This window comes from Anomaloglossus baeobatrachus, chromosome 4 (genome assembly GCF_048569485.1).
Source record: "Anomaloglossus baeobatrachus isolate aAnoBae1 chromosome 4, aAnoBae1.hap1, whole genome shotgun sequence".
Taxonomy (NCBI): domain Eukaryota; kingdom Metazoa; phylum Chordata; class Amphibia; order Anura; family Aromobatidae; genus Anomaloglossus; species Anomaloglossus baeobatrachus.
This window is the reverse complement of record NC_134356.1, coordinates 84,794,480-84,810,002: the sequence shown is the minus strand read 5'-3', so window position 1 is coordinate 84,810,002 and position 15,523 is coordinate 84,794,480. Positions and strand designations below refer to the sequence as shown.

General features: G+C 43.3%; 1 protein-coding gene across 2 annotated transcripts in view; it reads right to left on the bottom strand.

Moving 5' to 3' along the window:
* The window catches only part of GABRG2 (gamma-aminobutyric acid type A receptor subunit gamma2), a 307,851-nt gene that overhangs the window by 39,504 nt on the left and 252,824 nt on the right, over positions 1-15,523 (bottom strand). For both annotated transcript variants that reach the window (XM_075344448.1, XM_075344449.1), the window contains exons 5-6: positions 15,380-15,462; positions 11,146-11,283 (exon numbers count right to left, since the gene is read on the bottom strand). In XM_075344448.1, the coding sequence (XP_075200563.1) occupies positions 11,146-11,283; positions 15,380-15,462 (221 nt within the window). The remainder of the gene's footprint in view (positions 1-11,145; positions 11,284-15,379; positions 15,463-15,523) is intronic.

Here is a 15,523-nt window from a genome sequence, read left to right as displayed (position 1 = left end):
CCAGCGGGATCCATGGCCTGATCAATCTGTCAGGGCCGGGAGGACTGATGGGCCCAGGAGGTGGATCCACTGGACCAAGTACCCCACCGGGGGGCAGGGTACACGGCAGCCGGAGCACTGGCGTGGCCGGGACGGGTATAACCAGGTCACCAGGGTCACGGAGTTCTTTAGGACAATACAGGAAACAGGCACAGGTACCCGGTAGCAAAAGACAAACAGTAACAGGACACAGCACAAGGGGACCTGAGCACCTAGCTCTAAAGACAAGCTTAAGGACACGTTGATCAGGCCCCACCCACATGGAAAGGCCAGTCTTATATACCCAGCACAGCCTCATGTCATTTCCTGCTGCAGGTGTGCTGGGCCTATAAGACTAGGAGAGTGGGCGCGGCCTGGTCCTATACAGAACCATGTGGCTAGGACTCAGAGTCAGACTCATAAGACCAGGAGCAGGACACAGGAGAGCACGAGCGGGAGCGGGAGCCATGACCGGTGGACACGTGGAGTGGATCAGTGGGTAAGGAGTGGTGCTGGGACACGGGGAGCGTGACAGGTACATGGGAATCCTCAACAAGCACCACAACACACAGGGCACACATTACAAAGGTGGGCCCCTGCACAAGGGAAAGGGAAGCAGGGTCACCTCCTAAACTCACCTGAAATTGAACCCTGCTCTCCGTAATGTCCCTATACTGGTTCTTTCACCTCATCGCCGATCATGTGCTTCTCCCTGTCTTTCCCTGGACTCAGCCCTGTATAATGGGTATGGCAGTGGAAACGCTAATCCTATTCTAGGTTAACACACAGAGAGGGTAAGACAGACAGAGGGAAAATAAACAGTGAACATACAAAGCACTCTAAATAACAAGAGGTTAAAATGAAGAATGGACCAGAGGGGGAAAACCAAAGAGAACTAAGCAAGGGAGGCAACACAACTTTCACATAGGAAATGTTCTCAGAATGACCTTCTGGTCTTCAGCTCACAGGTTTCCTCTAGAGGCAAGAATAGCACAAACCATCACCAGTAGTTTAAAAGGATTAGAGGAGAGGTTTTTTATAGCAGAGCTGATTAGCAATAGAGAACAGCTGACTATTGCTTACACTCAGTATCAGGAGACCAGTGAATCTGCTTAACTTTAGCAGTGCTGGCTAAAGAAGAATCTGCACAGCCAACAGTATTATCCTGAGCAAGTGTATAGGAAGCCTGTGCTGTGATCTCCTGACGCCAGAAATAGGAGAGAACACTCTCCATCATGGTACCCTTGCGACAGACTTGTACATAGAGAGACTGGTATGGGTTTGGTTTGCTTTCTAACCTCTGCTATATGCCAAATCTAAAAACTCTGTGTCAGAACCACTACATGAAGTAAACTAAGTGATACATCGTTGGATTCCGTGTCTCTATGCCTATATCATGTTGCTCTGAGATGAAGTAGCAAAAACCTACTGATTCTTTTTAATGTAAAGAATAAAAAAACATACTTAGGCTAGGTTCGCACACTGCGTCTTTTTGACGCTGCGTTTTTGTGCGTTTTTGGCCGCTAAAAACGCACAAAAACGCACCTGCGTCGAAAAAATGCATCAAAAAACGCATGCGTTTTTGCCGCGATTTGGTGCGTTTTTGGCTGCGTTTTGCTGCATTTTTGATCTCTGCGTTTTGCTGCGTTTTTCAAATGCATTGCATGGGTGGAAAACGCAGAAAAACGCAGGAAAGAACTGACATGTCCATTTTTTTTTTTTAACTCAAAAACGCAGGTAAGAAAAACAGATGTGTGCGGACAGCAAAAATGAAAACTCATAGACTTTGCTGGGGAAGCAAAGTCCTGCAGTTTTGAGGCCAAAAACGCACCCAAAAAACGCGCAGAAACGCCGCGAAAAACGCACTGTGCGCACATAGCCTTATGCTCACCTTACCAGCCTGTCCACTCTTCAGCAAACCCCATATTGTCCTTTTTGCAAGTTTTTATCATTAGCACTGAGAACTGATGCCCCTGACTAAGTCTGGATTTCTGGTTCTCATGAGAATTAGGTAATTCTGCACAAGCACTCGAAAGGTCACAACAGCCTCATGTCCCAACTTCCTGGTCCTCATCAAACCTTGATTGTCCCAACTAAGTGTGAAGTGGTTCAGGGATTCAGCGCTCGAAAAAAAAAAGTTGGACTGGGAATGGTGCAGAGAGCATGGGCCAGGGATGTGAGTGGTAAGGTACTGAATCCACACGGAAGGAAAACACAAAGAAATCTGTATTTTGGCAATTTTTGTAATATTCAAGTAGAATTAAAGTCCACTCGAATATATTCACTCATCTCTAGTTGAACATTAACTGATGCGGATAAGCAGATCCTACAAAAAATTGAAATGACAATTGCGCGTGTGCATGATATAGGACGCGACATCCACCCCCCCGACTTCAGAAGAACGAGGACAAAGATGGCCAAAAGAGGAGTCGCCGACACCGGAGAACAGAGATACCCATTTGACCCATCTGCACCGAACCGAACGTTTTGGTTAGTATTATAAAGTTATTTTTTCGTTCTACACAGCGGCCTGGGCTCTTATATACAGCATGTTAGAATCTGTATATACAGTCAGGGCCAGAAATATTTGGACAGTGACACAAGTTTTGCTATTTTAGCTGTTTACAAAAACATGTTCAGAAATACAATTATATATATAATATGGGCTGAAAGTGCACACTCCCAGCTGCAATATGAGAGTTTTCACATCCAAATCGGAGAAAGGGTTTAGGAATCATAGCTCTGTAATGCATAGCCTCCTCTTTTTCAAGGGACCAAAAGTAATTGGACAAGGGACTCTAAGGGCTGCAATTAACTCTGAAGGCGTCTCCCTCGTTAACCTGTAATCAATGAAGTAGTTAAAAGGTCTGGGGCTGATTAAAGGTGTGTGGTTTTGCATTTGGAAGCTGTTGCTGTGACCAGACAACATGCGGTCTAAGGAACTCTCAATTGAGGTGAAGCAGAACATCCTGAGGCTGAAAAAAAAGAAAAAATCCATCAGAGAGATAGCAGACATGCTTGGAGTAGCAAAATCAACAGTCGGGTACATTCTGAGAAAAAAGGAATTGACTGGTGAGCTTGGGAACTCAAAAAGGCCTGGGCGTCCACGGATGACAACAGTGGTGGATGATCGCCGCATACTTTCTTTGGTGAAGAAGAACCCGTTCACAACATCAACTGAAGTCCAGAACACTCTCAGTGAAGGAGGTGTATCTGTCTGTAAGTCAACAGTAAAGAGAAGACTCCATGAAAGTAAATACAAAGGGTTCACATCTAGATGCAAACCATTCATCAATTCCAAAAATAGACAGGCCAGAGTTCAATTTGCTGAAAAACACCTCATGAAGCCAGCTCAGTTCTGGAAAAGTATTCTATGGACAGATAAGACAAAGATCAACCTGTACCAGAATGATGGGAAGAAAAAAGTTTGGAAAAGAAAGGGAACGGCACATGATCCAAGGCACACCACATCCTCTGTAAAACATGGTGGAGGCAACGTGATGGCATGGGCATGCATGGCTTTCAATGGCACTGGGTCACTTGTGTTTATTGATGACATAACAGCAGACAAGAGTAGCCGGATAAATTCTGAAGTGTACCGGGATATACTTTAAGCCCAGATTCAGCCAAATGCCGCAAAGTTGATCGGACGGCGCTTCATAGTACAGATGGACAATGACCCCAAGCATACAGCCAAAGCTACCCAGGAGTTCATGAGTGCAAAAAAGTGGAACATTCTGCAATGGCCAAGTCAATCACCAGATCTTAACCCAATTGAGCATGCATTTCACTTGCTCAAATCCAGACTTAAGACGGAAAGACCCACAAACAAGCAAGACCTGAAGGCTGCGGCTGTAAAGGCCTGGCAAAGCATTAAGAAGGAGGAAACCCAGCGTTTGGTGATGTCCATGGGTTCCAGACTTAAGGCAGTGATTGCCTCCAAAGGATTCGCAACAAAATATTGAAAATAAAAATATTTTGTTTGGGTTTGGTTTATTTGTCCAATTACTTTTGACCTCCTAAAATGTGGAGTGTTTGTAAAGAAATGTGTACAATTCCTACAATTTCTATCAGATATTTTTGTTCAAACCTTCAAATTAAACGTTACAATCTGCACTTGAATTCTGTTGTAGAGGTTTCATTTCAAATCCAATGTGGTGGCATGCAGAGCCCAACTCGCGAAAATTGTGTCACTGTCCAAATATTTCTGGACCTAACTGTAAGAGCCCACTGGTGGTGGCCATAATTTATAGGCCCCAAAACTGGTGACAGGTTCCCTTTAACTGAAACCAAAATGATTATGACCATAAAGCAGGTAAAGAGCTCATAACATTTAATTCCCTGGACATGGGATCACATGAAAAATATATAAACTACGGAGCACAGCATCCAAACAAATGAAGTTCTACATGAGGAAAAAGTAAATAATGAAAATGAACTGCAAGACATACGAAATACTGCATGATTGGTTGTAATGTAAAGTGTTTAGATTGTACTATCAGTTTGCAACTTTAGTGCACTTCTTTATCATTTGTACTACTTTTGCTTTGAATTATATTTGACCTAATAAATACTAAAAATTAATTGAAAAGACTATTTCTACATGACAAAACACTTTGTGCTATCATATTTTGTTGCACATTTGCATCTTCTGTATAACATTTTCTTTTATATGGCAGCTGACCTTTAGCGAATACTGAACAATTGGGCTCTGCCCAGAGGGAGACAATAAACCAAAGTATTGATTGCACACTATGTCTAATGAAAGCGACAGGCACATTTATTCTGTTTGAAATTTGTTTTGCAAAGATATATTATTTGCACGCCCCATTTATATCTCAAAATTCAGACAGACATATGCAAATACCAAGGGAATATGCTGCTTTCTCCAAATTATTGTACTTGGAAAATTACTTTGCGTTACTTTCGCTACTCCTACCTTTTTATTTTACAATTAAAGGGAATCTTTCAGTAAGATCAACCCTCCTAAACTGTTTACATGTGCATTGAAATTGAAAAATAATGAAACCTTCTTTATCTACAATCTGATTCCTTATTCCAGAGTAACCCATGGTTTTCTTATATGTAAATCAGCTGGTAATATAAGACCTATGAGCCAATGTAGATCTGGATCTGCCTGAGAATCTGCTTCAACAGCTTATTTTAAATAAAAGGGGATTTACCAGTGAGACATGTAATTGTCGCGGGCGGAGGAGGGGACGCCGCGCTCTCCCACTGTTCGGGTCCGGCTGCCGCTGCTGCTGCGGCCTGCTGCTGCTCGGTGGCTCGAGCGATGGGCTGGATCCCGGGGACTCGAGCGGCGCTCCTCGCCCGTGAGTGAAAGGGGTTTGGTTGTTGGGATAGTTTATTGTCCGTGACGCCACCCACGGTTGTGGTGATAGTATGGACACCACCGCTGCTCTGTATGGGGATCCCGGGAGCGGTGACAGGGAGCAGCAAAGTTGTTAGTTCTCCCCTCCGTGGGTAGGGGGGTGGTTGTCCCAGGGCCCAGTGATGAGGTGGGGGATGCTGGATGGCAGGGCCATTTTTGGTTAGCTTAGGTGTGCCTAACTGGGGTGTAGGGTGTGGTGGTGTTATGACCTGTGACCCCTGGCTTGCCCAGGGCGTCACATAATGACTGACACTTTTCTCGCATAATCACACATATCTGTAGTGAGATCAGAAGTAACACAGTACAGCAGAAGTGAATTTTGTCTCATTACAAACATTTGCAGCATATCTCCTCTCACAGTGCTGTCAGCTCTGCTGCGGAACTGTGCTAGTAATAATAACAAACACAGTACAGCAGAGTTCAAAGTTGTCTTATTTGAAACACATTTGACTACCTATGAGATGGAAGCTGAAGCACTATGAGAGGTCACCTGCAATGCAAATGTTTTCTTACAACATAAATAAACAATGTTTGCTCTGCTGTACTGTGTTAGTTCTGATATCACTGTAGAGATGTGTGAGAGCAAACTATCAGTCATTACATGTCTCACACTGGTAGCATCCCCTTTCATTTAAAATAAGCAATGGAGGTAGATTCTCAAGGAGATCTGTGTCAAGCCATAGATATTAACACCTCATTTGCATATAAGAAAATTTAAAGCTCTTTGAAGGGATACATGGGATCACAAATATCATTGTATCATTTTATTCAGCTTCCTGTTGTTCCTTTGTGCAGGGCATCTTGCCTTTGGAGATGCTTTGGGGCACTTACAGATCTGACAATGTATCCATTACTTGTGCAGAGCATCTTGCTCTTGGAGATGCTCTGCAGTGCCGTCCTTGTTAATGAACTAGCAGCTTGGTCACTATACTGGAGTCCAGGTTGGTTCTGGGAGGTGCTGGTTACTCAGCTGTTCCACCTTCTGGGTAATTGCTCAGGCTTATTTACTGAGCATGCTCCCCCATAACTCTGCCAGTTATATTCTCCGGCTATGCTGTGTTGCCATAGTTTGTGTGTCTGCTGTATTCTGATCTTAATATTCTGACCTTGGACTGTTACTGAACGTCCCTCTGTCCGCTCCTTACTCCTGTCTTGGACCCCAGACCATTATCTGACTACATCTTTGTTTGCTCCCTTTTTACTACTATGTCCTCTTCTGGTATTGTGAACCTCGGATTGTGCCCTGACTACGTCTCTGTTTACCCCTTATGAATATATGTGACCTCCTGTTATCAGACCTCAGTTCTCCTGACTACCCTTCCTTTCATGCGACCCCATAAGGTAGTGACAAGTGTTACACCTATGACCCATATGCCCATATAGATGGCTTAGAATGGTTGATCCTACTGACAGTTTCCCCTTAGAAAACACAAATCTATTAATTTATAGCCTACAATGTATAATAATCTATAAAAGTGAGCACATATTCCAAGACTAATAGTACAATTGATAAAAACATTCACCAAACATCACAAGCAATCTCAAAAGGGGTGAAATGACTAACACATAACTTTTGTTTAATGCAATTAAAACTATATTATAAATATAATAGACCATGTAACAATTCAATCATAATTTAGCTCATGCCTTCCATAGTTTGGCAAGTCTACAAAAACATACTAAGGCTTGAGCTTTATTTACACTGAACCTAGGAATTTTTATGTCATGATAATAGTGGAGACTAAGCAAGCTGTTGATCATCCTATAAACGACCGAAAAGTTTGTTCAGAGGATTAAATTATAATTATCTTTTTGTCTGAACAAAAAAGTTATTTTCTTGGCAGCACATCATTCTGTGTAACCAGGTCCAGCGCTACTGAGAACAATAGCAGTCTATGCGTACTGAATGATCTATCCTTCAGGGTGCATCTGTTAAGGCCCAGTCACACTAAACAACTTACCAGCGATCCCAACAACGATACAACCTGATAGGGATCGTTGGTAAGTTGCTAGGAGGTCGCTGGTGAGATGTCACACTAAGCGACGCTCCAGCGATCCCACCAACAACCTGACCTGGCAGGGATCGCTGAAGCGTCGCTCCACGTGGAAGCATGCTGCGCTTGGTAACTAAGGTAAATATTGGGTAACCAACCCGATATTACCAGCGCACACCGCTTAGCGCTGGCTCCCTGCACACCTAGCCACAGTACACATCGGGTTAATTACCCGATGTGTACTCTGCTACGTGTGCAGGCAGCAGGGAGCCGGCTTCTGCGGATGCTGGTAACCACGGTAAACATCGGGTAACCAAGAAGCCCTTACCTTGGTTACCCGATATTTACCTTCGTTACCAGCGTCCGCCGCTCTCACACTGCCAGTGCCGGCTCCCTGCTCCCTGCACTCTTAGCCACAGTATACATCGGGTTAATTACCCTATGTGTACTCCAGCTACGTGTGCAGAGAGCAGGGAGTCGGCACTGGTAGTGTGAGAGTGGCGGACGCTGGTAACGAAGGTAAATATTGGGTAGCCAAGGTAAGGGCTTCTTGGTTACCCGATGTTTACCGTGGTTACCAGCGTCTACAGAAGCCAGCTCCAGCTGCCTGCACAATCAGTTGCTGCTCTCTCACTGTCACACACAGCGATGTGTGCTTCACAGCGGGAGAGCAACAACTAAAAAATGGTCCAGGACATTCAGCAACAACCAGCGACCTCACAGCAGGGGCCAGGTTGTTGCTGGATGTCACAATAAGCAACATCGCTAGCAAGTTGTGCCTCAACAGCGATGTTGCTAGCGATGTTGCTTAGTGTGACGGTACCTTTATAGAGTCTGCCTTTGTAAACAGGGTACAGAACGATAGCTGATTAGCAGACAAGTAATTGATCAACAGTCGTTTACTGCTGGAAGTCGTATGATGTAAATCCACTTTTACGACCCATTTAGATGGGCCTTTTAATGAACACAAACAAGACTTAGGGACTGGTCAGACCATTCATTTTAGATCTGGCACTAGTTTGAGATATAGTTAGAGATGAGTGGATATTTAAAAAAAAAATTGCAGAAATCATCATACTGAAAAGCGGGGTTTACACGTAACGACATCGCTAACTAGATGTCATTGGGGTCACGGAATTCGTGATGCACATCCGGCCTCATTAGCGACGTCATTGCGTGTGACACTGCAGGAACAACCGGTAACGATCAAAAATACTCACCATATCGTTGATCGTTGTCCAGTCATTCCTATCCCGATTATTGTTGCTGTTTCAGGTACGATGTTTGTTCGTCGTTCTTGCAGCAGCACACATCGCTACGTGTGACACCGCAGGAACGAGGAACAACATTGTACCTGCGGCCACACCCAATTAGGAAGGAAGGAGGTGGACGGAATGTTCGGCCCGCTCATCTCCGCCCCTCTGCTTCTATTGGGCAGCCGCTTAGTGACGCCGCTGTGATGCCGAACGAACCGCCCCCTTAGAAAAGAGGCGGTTTGACGGCCACAGCGACGTCGCTAGGCAGGTAAGTATAGTGTGACGGGTGTTAACGATGTTGTGCGCCACGGGCAGCGATTTGCCCGCGACGCACAACCGACGGGGACGGGTACGCTCGCTAGAGATATCGCTGACCATAAGAGCTTATACTCTACGAGAGAGAGAGGACACTGCTGACCATAAGAGCTTATACTCTACAAGAGAAAGAGAAGACACTGCTGACCATAAGAGCTTATACTCTACAAGAGAGAGAGGACATCGCTGACCATAAGAGCTTATACTCTACAAGAGAGAGAGAGGACACTGCTGACCATAAGAGCTTATACTCTACAAGAGAGAGAGAGGACATCACTGACCATAAGAGCTTATACTCTACAAGAGAGAGAGAGGACATCGCTGACCATAAGAGCTTATACTCTATGATAGAGAGAAGACACTGCTGACCATAAGAGATTATACTCTACAAGAGAGAGAGGACATCGCTGACCATAAGAGCTTACACTCTACAAGAGAGAGAGAGGACACTGCTGACCATAAGAGTTTACACTCTACATGAGATAGAGGACATCGCTGACCATAAAAGCTTATACTTTACAAGAGAGAGAGAGGACATCGCTAACCATAAGAGCTTATACTCTACAAGAGAGAGAGAGGACACCGCTGACCATAAGAGCTTACACTCTACAGAAGACATTGACCTAGGGCTCACTCGTATGAGTTTATGGATCGGTTGAGTGCTATACAATGTTTTATCATATAGCATTTGGTTCAATGTTAGAATATGGGTCATTGTCAATCAGCGTTTTTTTTCCCATGCAAAAACGACGTGTAAACAATACACGATATGTAACCGATTTGCGATCATTCTGAGATGCTCGTAGGTGTCACACGAAATGACATCACAAACGATGCCGGATGTGCGTCACGAAAACCGTGACCTCGACGACATATCGCACGATAGATCGTCTCGTGTGACGCCCGCATAAGGGTACGTGCCCACGATCAGTTTTCAAAGCGTTTTAGATGCAGCATGCATAAGCTGCATCTAAAACTCTGCGTTTTACAGTACAAGCATAGCAGATGGGATTTATCGAAATCCCATGCCCACTGTGCTTGTTTTTTTCACAGTAAACACTGACCTGTGGTACGGCTTTCCAGACCGCAGAATGCTACGGTCTTCTGCGGAGGAGACTCACAGCCCCGCAGGTCAGGTCCCGCCTCATCCAGGAACCCGCAGGTCCTGATCGTGGGCACATACCCTAATGCTTCAGCAGTGTGGAACACAGTACTATTCATTTTTCTCTTTTTTTGCAAACCGCTAATTGAGAATGAAAGTGTTATGCTGTGAGTTTCCTGAAATTCATCTCAAACTATAGATTTAGCCCTTATCACAAAATAGCTTTTTTTCTAGATGATTTTGATTTTTACTTCCTTCAGAGCAACTTTAGATTTTTAATCAAATTTGCACTTCCATTATTGTGTGTTCAATTTTTTTATTTTATTTTTTTTCTTTGAGGCTGCTTCTTTGACACACTTAGGGCTCATTAAGAGAAGCATAAAAATTGTATTTGTGCTGCTCAAATTTAAATCAGGTAGCACACGGACAGCATACTCACCTTTGTTATATCAATGGGTCTACTCAGATGACCAATTTTGTTCACGAATTGATGGACCAAATGAATAAATCACAAGATGCTGTACTTTGGTCTGATTTATGGACCAAAATAGTGCATGCAAATTGCTGGCAGCTTTTCCACTTGATGTTTGGACACAAGGAGCTGCATTCGGAGCTAGTCTCATCCACAATTTGAACGGGTTTTCACACGACTGTCTGATCTCGCCCTAAAAGGGAAACATTGCCCAAAGACTTCCATACATTTCCTTTCCATTTCATTAATGTTGATATTTTTTGTGGGTAGTGATAGGCTGATAAACATTTACAGAAATCAAGGAATGTCGATAAAAATTTACAGTTTTTTGTGTTCTTGAATTATACTGACCACTGGCGGACTGGCTGGCCAAAAAGCTCAACAAAATGCTTTATTCCACCTGTTTTGGAGGTGATAATGGACCCCAACCTCTCAAGGCCCTGTGTGACCGCACAGGTTGCTCCAATGATACAGTATGTCCGCCCCGATACTAATAGGTACTCTTAAAATAATAAACTCAAACTGAGCTCAATATATCATGATCAGATAAATAACCATATCCAGTTGCAATGTCAAAAGGTGACATGTTTTCCTACCTGATGTTGTCTTCACCTCTTCTGTGGTATTTCGTAGCCCAACAAAAGAAAATTGATAAAGTCTCCAAGATCGAACGTCTCCAACTTCAACCGAGCTTCGCTTCCATTGATAGATGATTTCTTCTTTTGGGTACCCATCTTTAATGTAATTAAAAGAATGCATCAGACTCACTAAATGACTTTATAGATACGGTAAAGATGAGAAAGTATCTGCAACTATCGCTAATGCTCACTGGTGTTTACAAGAGTTTCCATATATTGTATTTTTACATAGACATTTTTTTTATTTCACCATGTATAAGATATTTTGTAGCATTATAATCTACATGTTTCTTGTAGGGTTTTCTGCCTCATGCAGCTTCTTGCCATTTGTTATATTGTAAATCATCCATGCAGTAACACGTAGTATGTAGTACAGAGCTTTACTGTGTAATACAATAGGAACTATTGAGCAGTAAAGTGTACAGAGGCCGAGAAGCATGGATGTAATTGTAGATGTTGTAGCCATCTGGAGGCCATGGGGTACACTCACTCAGATGCACAAATGTTTTATTTTTCTGCTGAGATAAAGCAAAGTAGTGTTCTACTACCTAACAATATTATATTTTATGGTACCCTGACAAACTCTGCTATATGGTGCTAATATTCAGCCATTAGGGGAACAGGAGAGCTGTGGAATCTATGAGAAATATATCAGATATACTACAAAATCATATCCTCTACATATTTGGCCAATCCCTTTAACCCATTGCTGACGATGTATATGTAGTCAGTCTGTTTCTTGGCTTCATCGGAAACAATTAATTTTACTATCAATTGCCATTTATATTAAAAGCCAACAAACAATCATAGGTTTAAGTCTAAATGGAGACTTGTTAAAGGAAAAAAAATATATCCAATATATAAAGCTGAATGTATGTGTGTATGTATGTGTGTGTGTGTGTGTGTGTGTATGTGTGTGTGTGTATGTATGTCCGCTAAACGAATCCACACTGTCACATTTACAATCACAAAATTTTTCACAGACGCCTCATGTGACTCAGGGAACGTCATAGATTATGTTTTGATGGAAAAATTTAACCCCGTGCTTTACAGTTACTCTCCAACAAACTTGCCTCCATTAAAGACAATGGAACTACAAGCTATAGGTTATTAATATCAGCTGTGAGTGGTTGCTATAGGAACAAAGAACATTCATAGTATAAGAAGCTTATGTGTGAGGTAATAAGATGTCAGTGGGGAGACTGATAGAGAGAGACAAAAAGAGACAGAGAGATAGAGACAGACAGAGAGACAGACAGAAAGAGACAGAGAGAGACAGTCAAAGAGACAGACAGACAGAGACAGAGAGACAGACAGTCAAAGAGACAGAGAGAGACAGAGATGGATAGAGAGACAGAAAGAGACAGACAGACATAGACACAGACAGAGTAAGAGGCAGACAGGGAAAGAGACAGAGACACAGAGACAGACAAGGAAAGAGACAGAGAGAGAGACAGACAGTCAGAGACAGATGCAGACTGAGACAAACAGGGAAAGAGACGAATAGAGAGACAGAAAGAGACAGACATAGACAAAGACAGAGTAAGAGGCATACAGGGAAAGAGACAGACAGAGACAGACAAACAGAGAAAGAGACAGAGACAGACAGAGAGAGACAGAGAGAGAGACAGACACTCAAAAAGACAGAGGCTGACAGAGACAGACAGAGACAGACAGAAAGGGAAAGACAGAAGAGACAGAGAGAGAAACTTGCAAAAAGACAGATTCAGATAGACCCACACAGACAGACAGGGAAAGAGACAGAGACAAGGAAAGAGACAGAGGCAGGGAAAGAGACAGACAGAGAAAGAGACAAAAACAGGGAAAAAGACAAAAACAGGGAAAGAGACAGAGACAAGGAAAAAGACAGGGAAAGAGCCAGAGACAGACAGGGAAAGAGACATACGGGGAAAGAGACAGATGGGGAAAGAGACAGACAGGGAAATAGACAGACCTGGAAAGAGACAGACCTGGAATGAGACAGATGGGAAAAGAGACATACGGGGAAAGAGACAGATGAGGAAAGAGACAGACAGGGAAAGAGAGAGACAGGGAAAGAGACAGACGGAGAAAGAGACAGCCCTGAAAAGAGACAGTGCTGGAAAGAATGGTCTAGATTCTGATCTGCATGGGAATCTGCCTCCAAAGCTTCTTTGTGGTTGTTAGACATGTAAGTAACACAGAGCAGTAGAACTTTGGCTTCTTACAAACAAGTTAGCAGCTGCAGCTCTCACAGCTCTGCTGTATTGTAACAATATTGCAACCCTATGCCTGTGAGATGGAGGCTGAGAGGAACCTGCAGATGTGTGAGTTAGGGCTCTTGTCCACTTGCGATTTTCATGTGCGAGTGCGATCCCATTAACCCTAGAATGCGCAACCATAGAAATCTACCATAGAAAACAAGTAACCTAGCAGGCCTACGAGGCCCCAAGTATGCATTCTAGGGTTGAAAATCAGATCACACTCACACCAATGTTAATCTATGGGGCAGTGTCCTTTTGCTAATTTTTCCTCAGCTCTCACTGTGCTGAGGATCAAATCGCAGCATGCTGCATATGACTGGCGTCTATCATCTGCTGACCTTGCCATCTGACGTCCAGAGCACTGATATCTATGCAGCCGAACCTGCAAGAAGGCGATAATCATCTCCTGCACCACTAGCAGACGCCCAGCAAATGTACTCTTGCAGGCTTGATTGGCTATGACTAAGAAATCCCTCATTGAAGGACTAAAAGTATTTCTTGATGTTGTAAAGGAGATTATATCCTGTTTATGACCCCATTGTGGACAGCCCCTGAGGAACCTCCGTTTGATTGGAAGTCCTGGAGGGGAAACGCGTTGGGCGGAGAGCCGCGTAGTACGGCAGAGGACAGGCTATTGAGCTGATTTATTACAGATGATATATCCAGGATAAGGATGCATAGGAGTCTAGACTATGCCCTGGACTAGTTTCCCTATCTGAATAGCTGTAATTTGTTCGCTGTGTTCAGTATATGCACGCATATGTTTATATGTGTATACAATTACATGTGTATGCGCGTATATATGTTGGTATATATAATAGCAAGATTTGGAAACTATATCTATCAGTATCTCTGATTTATACGAATCACAGTGTGAGTGGCATGTGTGTGAATCACCATACATTATGTAAGTCCCCTCACCTGAGCATAGCAGCACCAATTTGTTTGCAGTGAAGGGACTATCAGGGATAGTCTACGTTGAGTGGGGGCACCACGGCGTCCACACTAGGGTGTCGACCTCCCTGACAGGAAGGAGGAAACTAGGGAATGAGCCCAGGGACCCACTCATGAATAATAATCCATGCACCCAAGTTTTAACTTGCACCTTTGTTTATATATAAAATATTAATAAAGTTTATACATTTTATAAGGGGCTCTTTTGGTTTATACAGATTTATACCCTTATGGTTGAGTGAGGATTCTAATTTAGGTATTGCGTATATCCCACCAGACTTGCTAATGTAAGTCTATGGGTGCGCGAAAAATATCGCAATTCGGATGACATATGCATGTAATACGGATCCTTGATGAGAAAAATCTACACACTTGCACAGCACTCGCACAGCACTTGCACAGCACTCGCATGTCATACGGATGCTACATGAGAAAAAAGCCGCAGACCATACGTAAACCATATGCAGGACACTCGACTCACTTTTCTGGGAAAGTATTGCAGACATTTTTTAATCGCAAGTGGACATGAGCCCTTACAATCATACACAGCTCTGCAGGGAGATCAGGAAAACATTTATTCAATATGACACTGCTAACTCCCCCTCATAGCTGAGATAATCTCTGGAGGTAGAGTCTCTTGCAGAGCAGTGTCCTCCCCATAGCCTGGAAGAGGTAATTTATATATAACAATAATGTGAACTTGTCTGGAATAACACTTCAAATCACAGATATCAAGGCATCATTTTGTTCAGTTTTCAATGACCTGCAAGCGTAAATTGATGGCTGAGGAGGTTCCTTTAACCCTAGAACGCACGAGCAATTCAATCTACCATAGAAAACAAATGACCTAGCAGGCCTGCGAGGCCCCAGGTATGCGTTCTAGGGTTAATGTAGAGTTGAAACTTTGCCCATTTTTAACTTGGATACAATTGATAGAATTACTGCAATGTTTCTATAAAACATTGGATATTACATTCCATGCTTGTAATACTTACAGCTCGAAAACTCCAGAGGACAGGAATGTGCATCCATTGGAAAGTTATGTAACTGGAGCTGACACTCAGCATCTATGGTGAGCCTACAAGCACAGAAATACATGTTAGGTACCTCCATCATGACTTACTTTAGTTTAACAATTT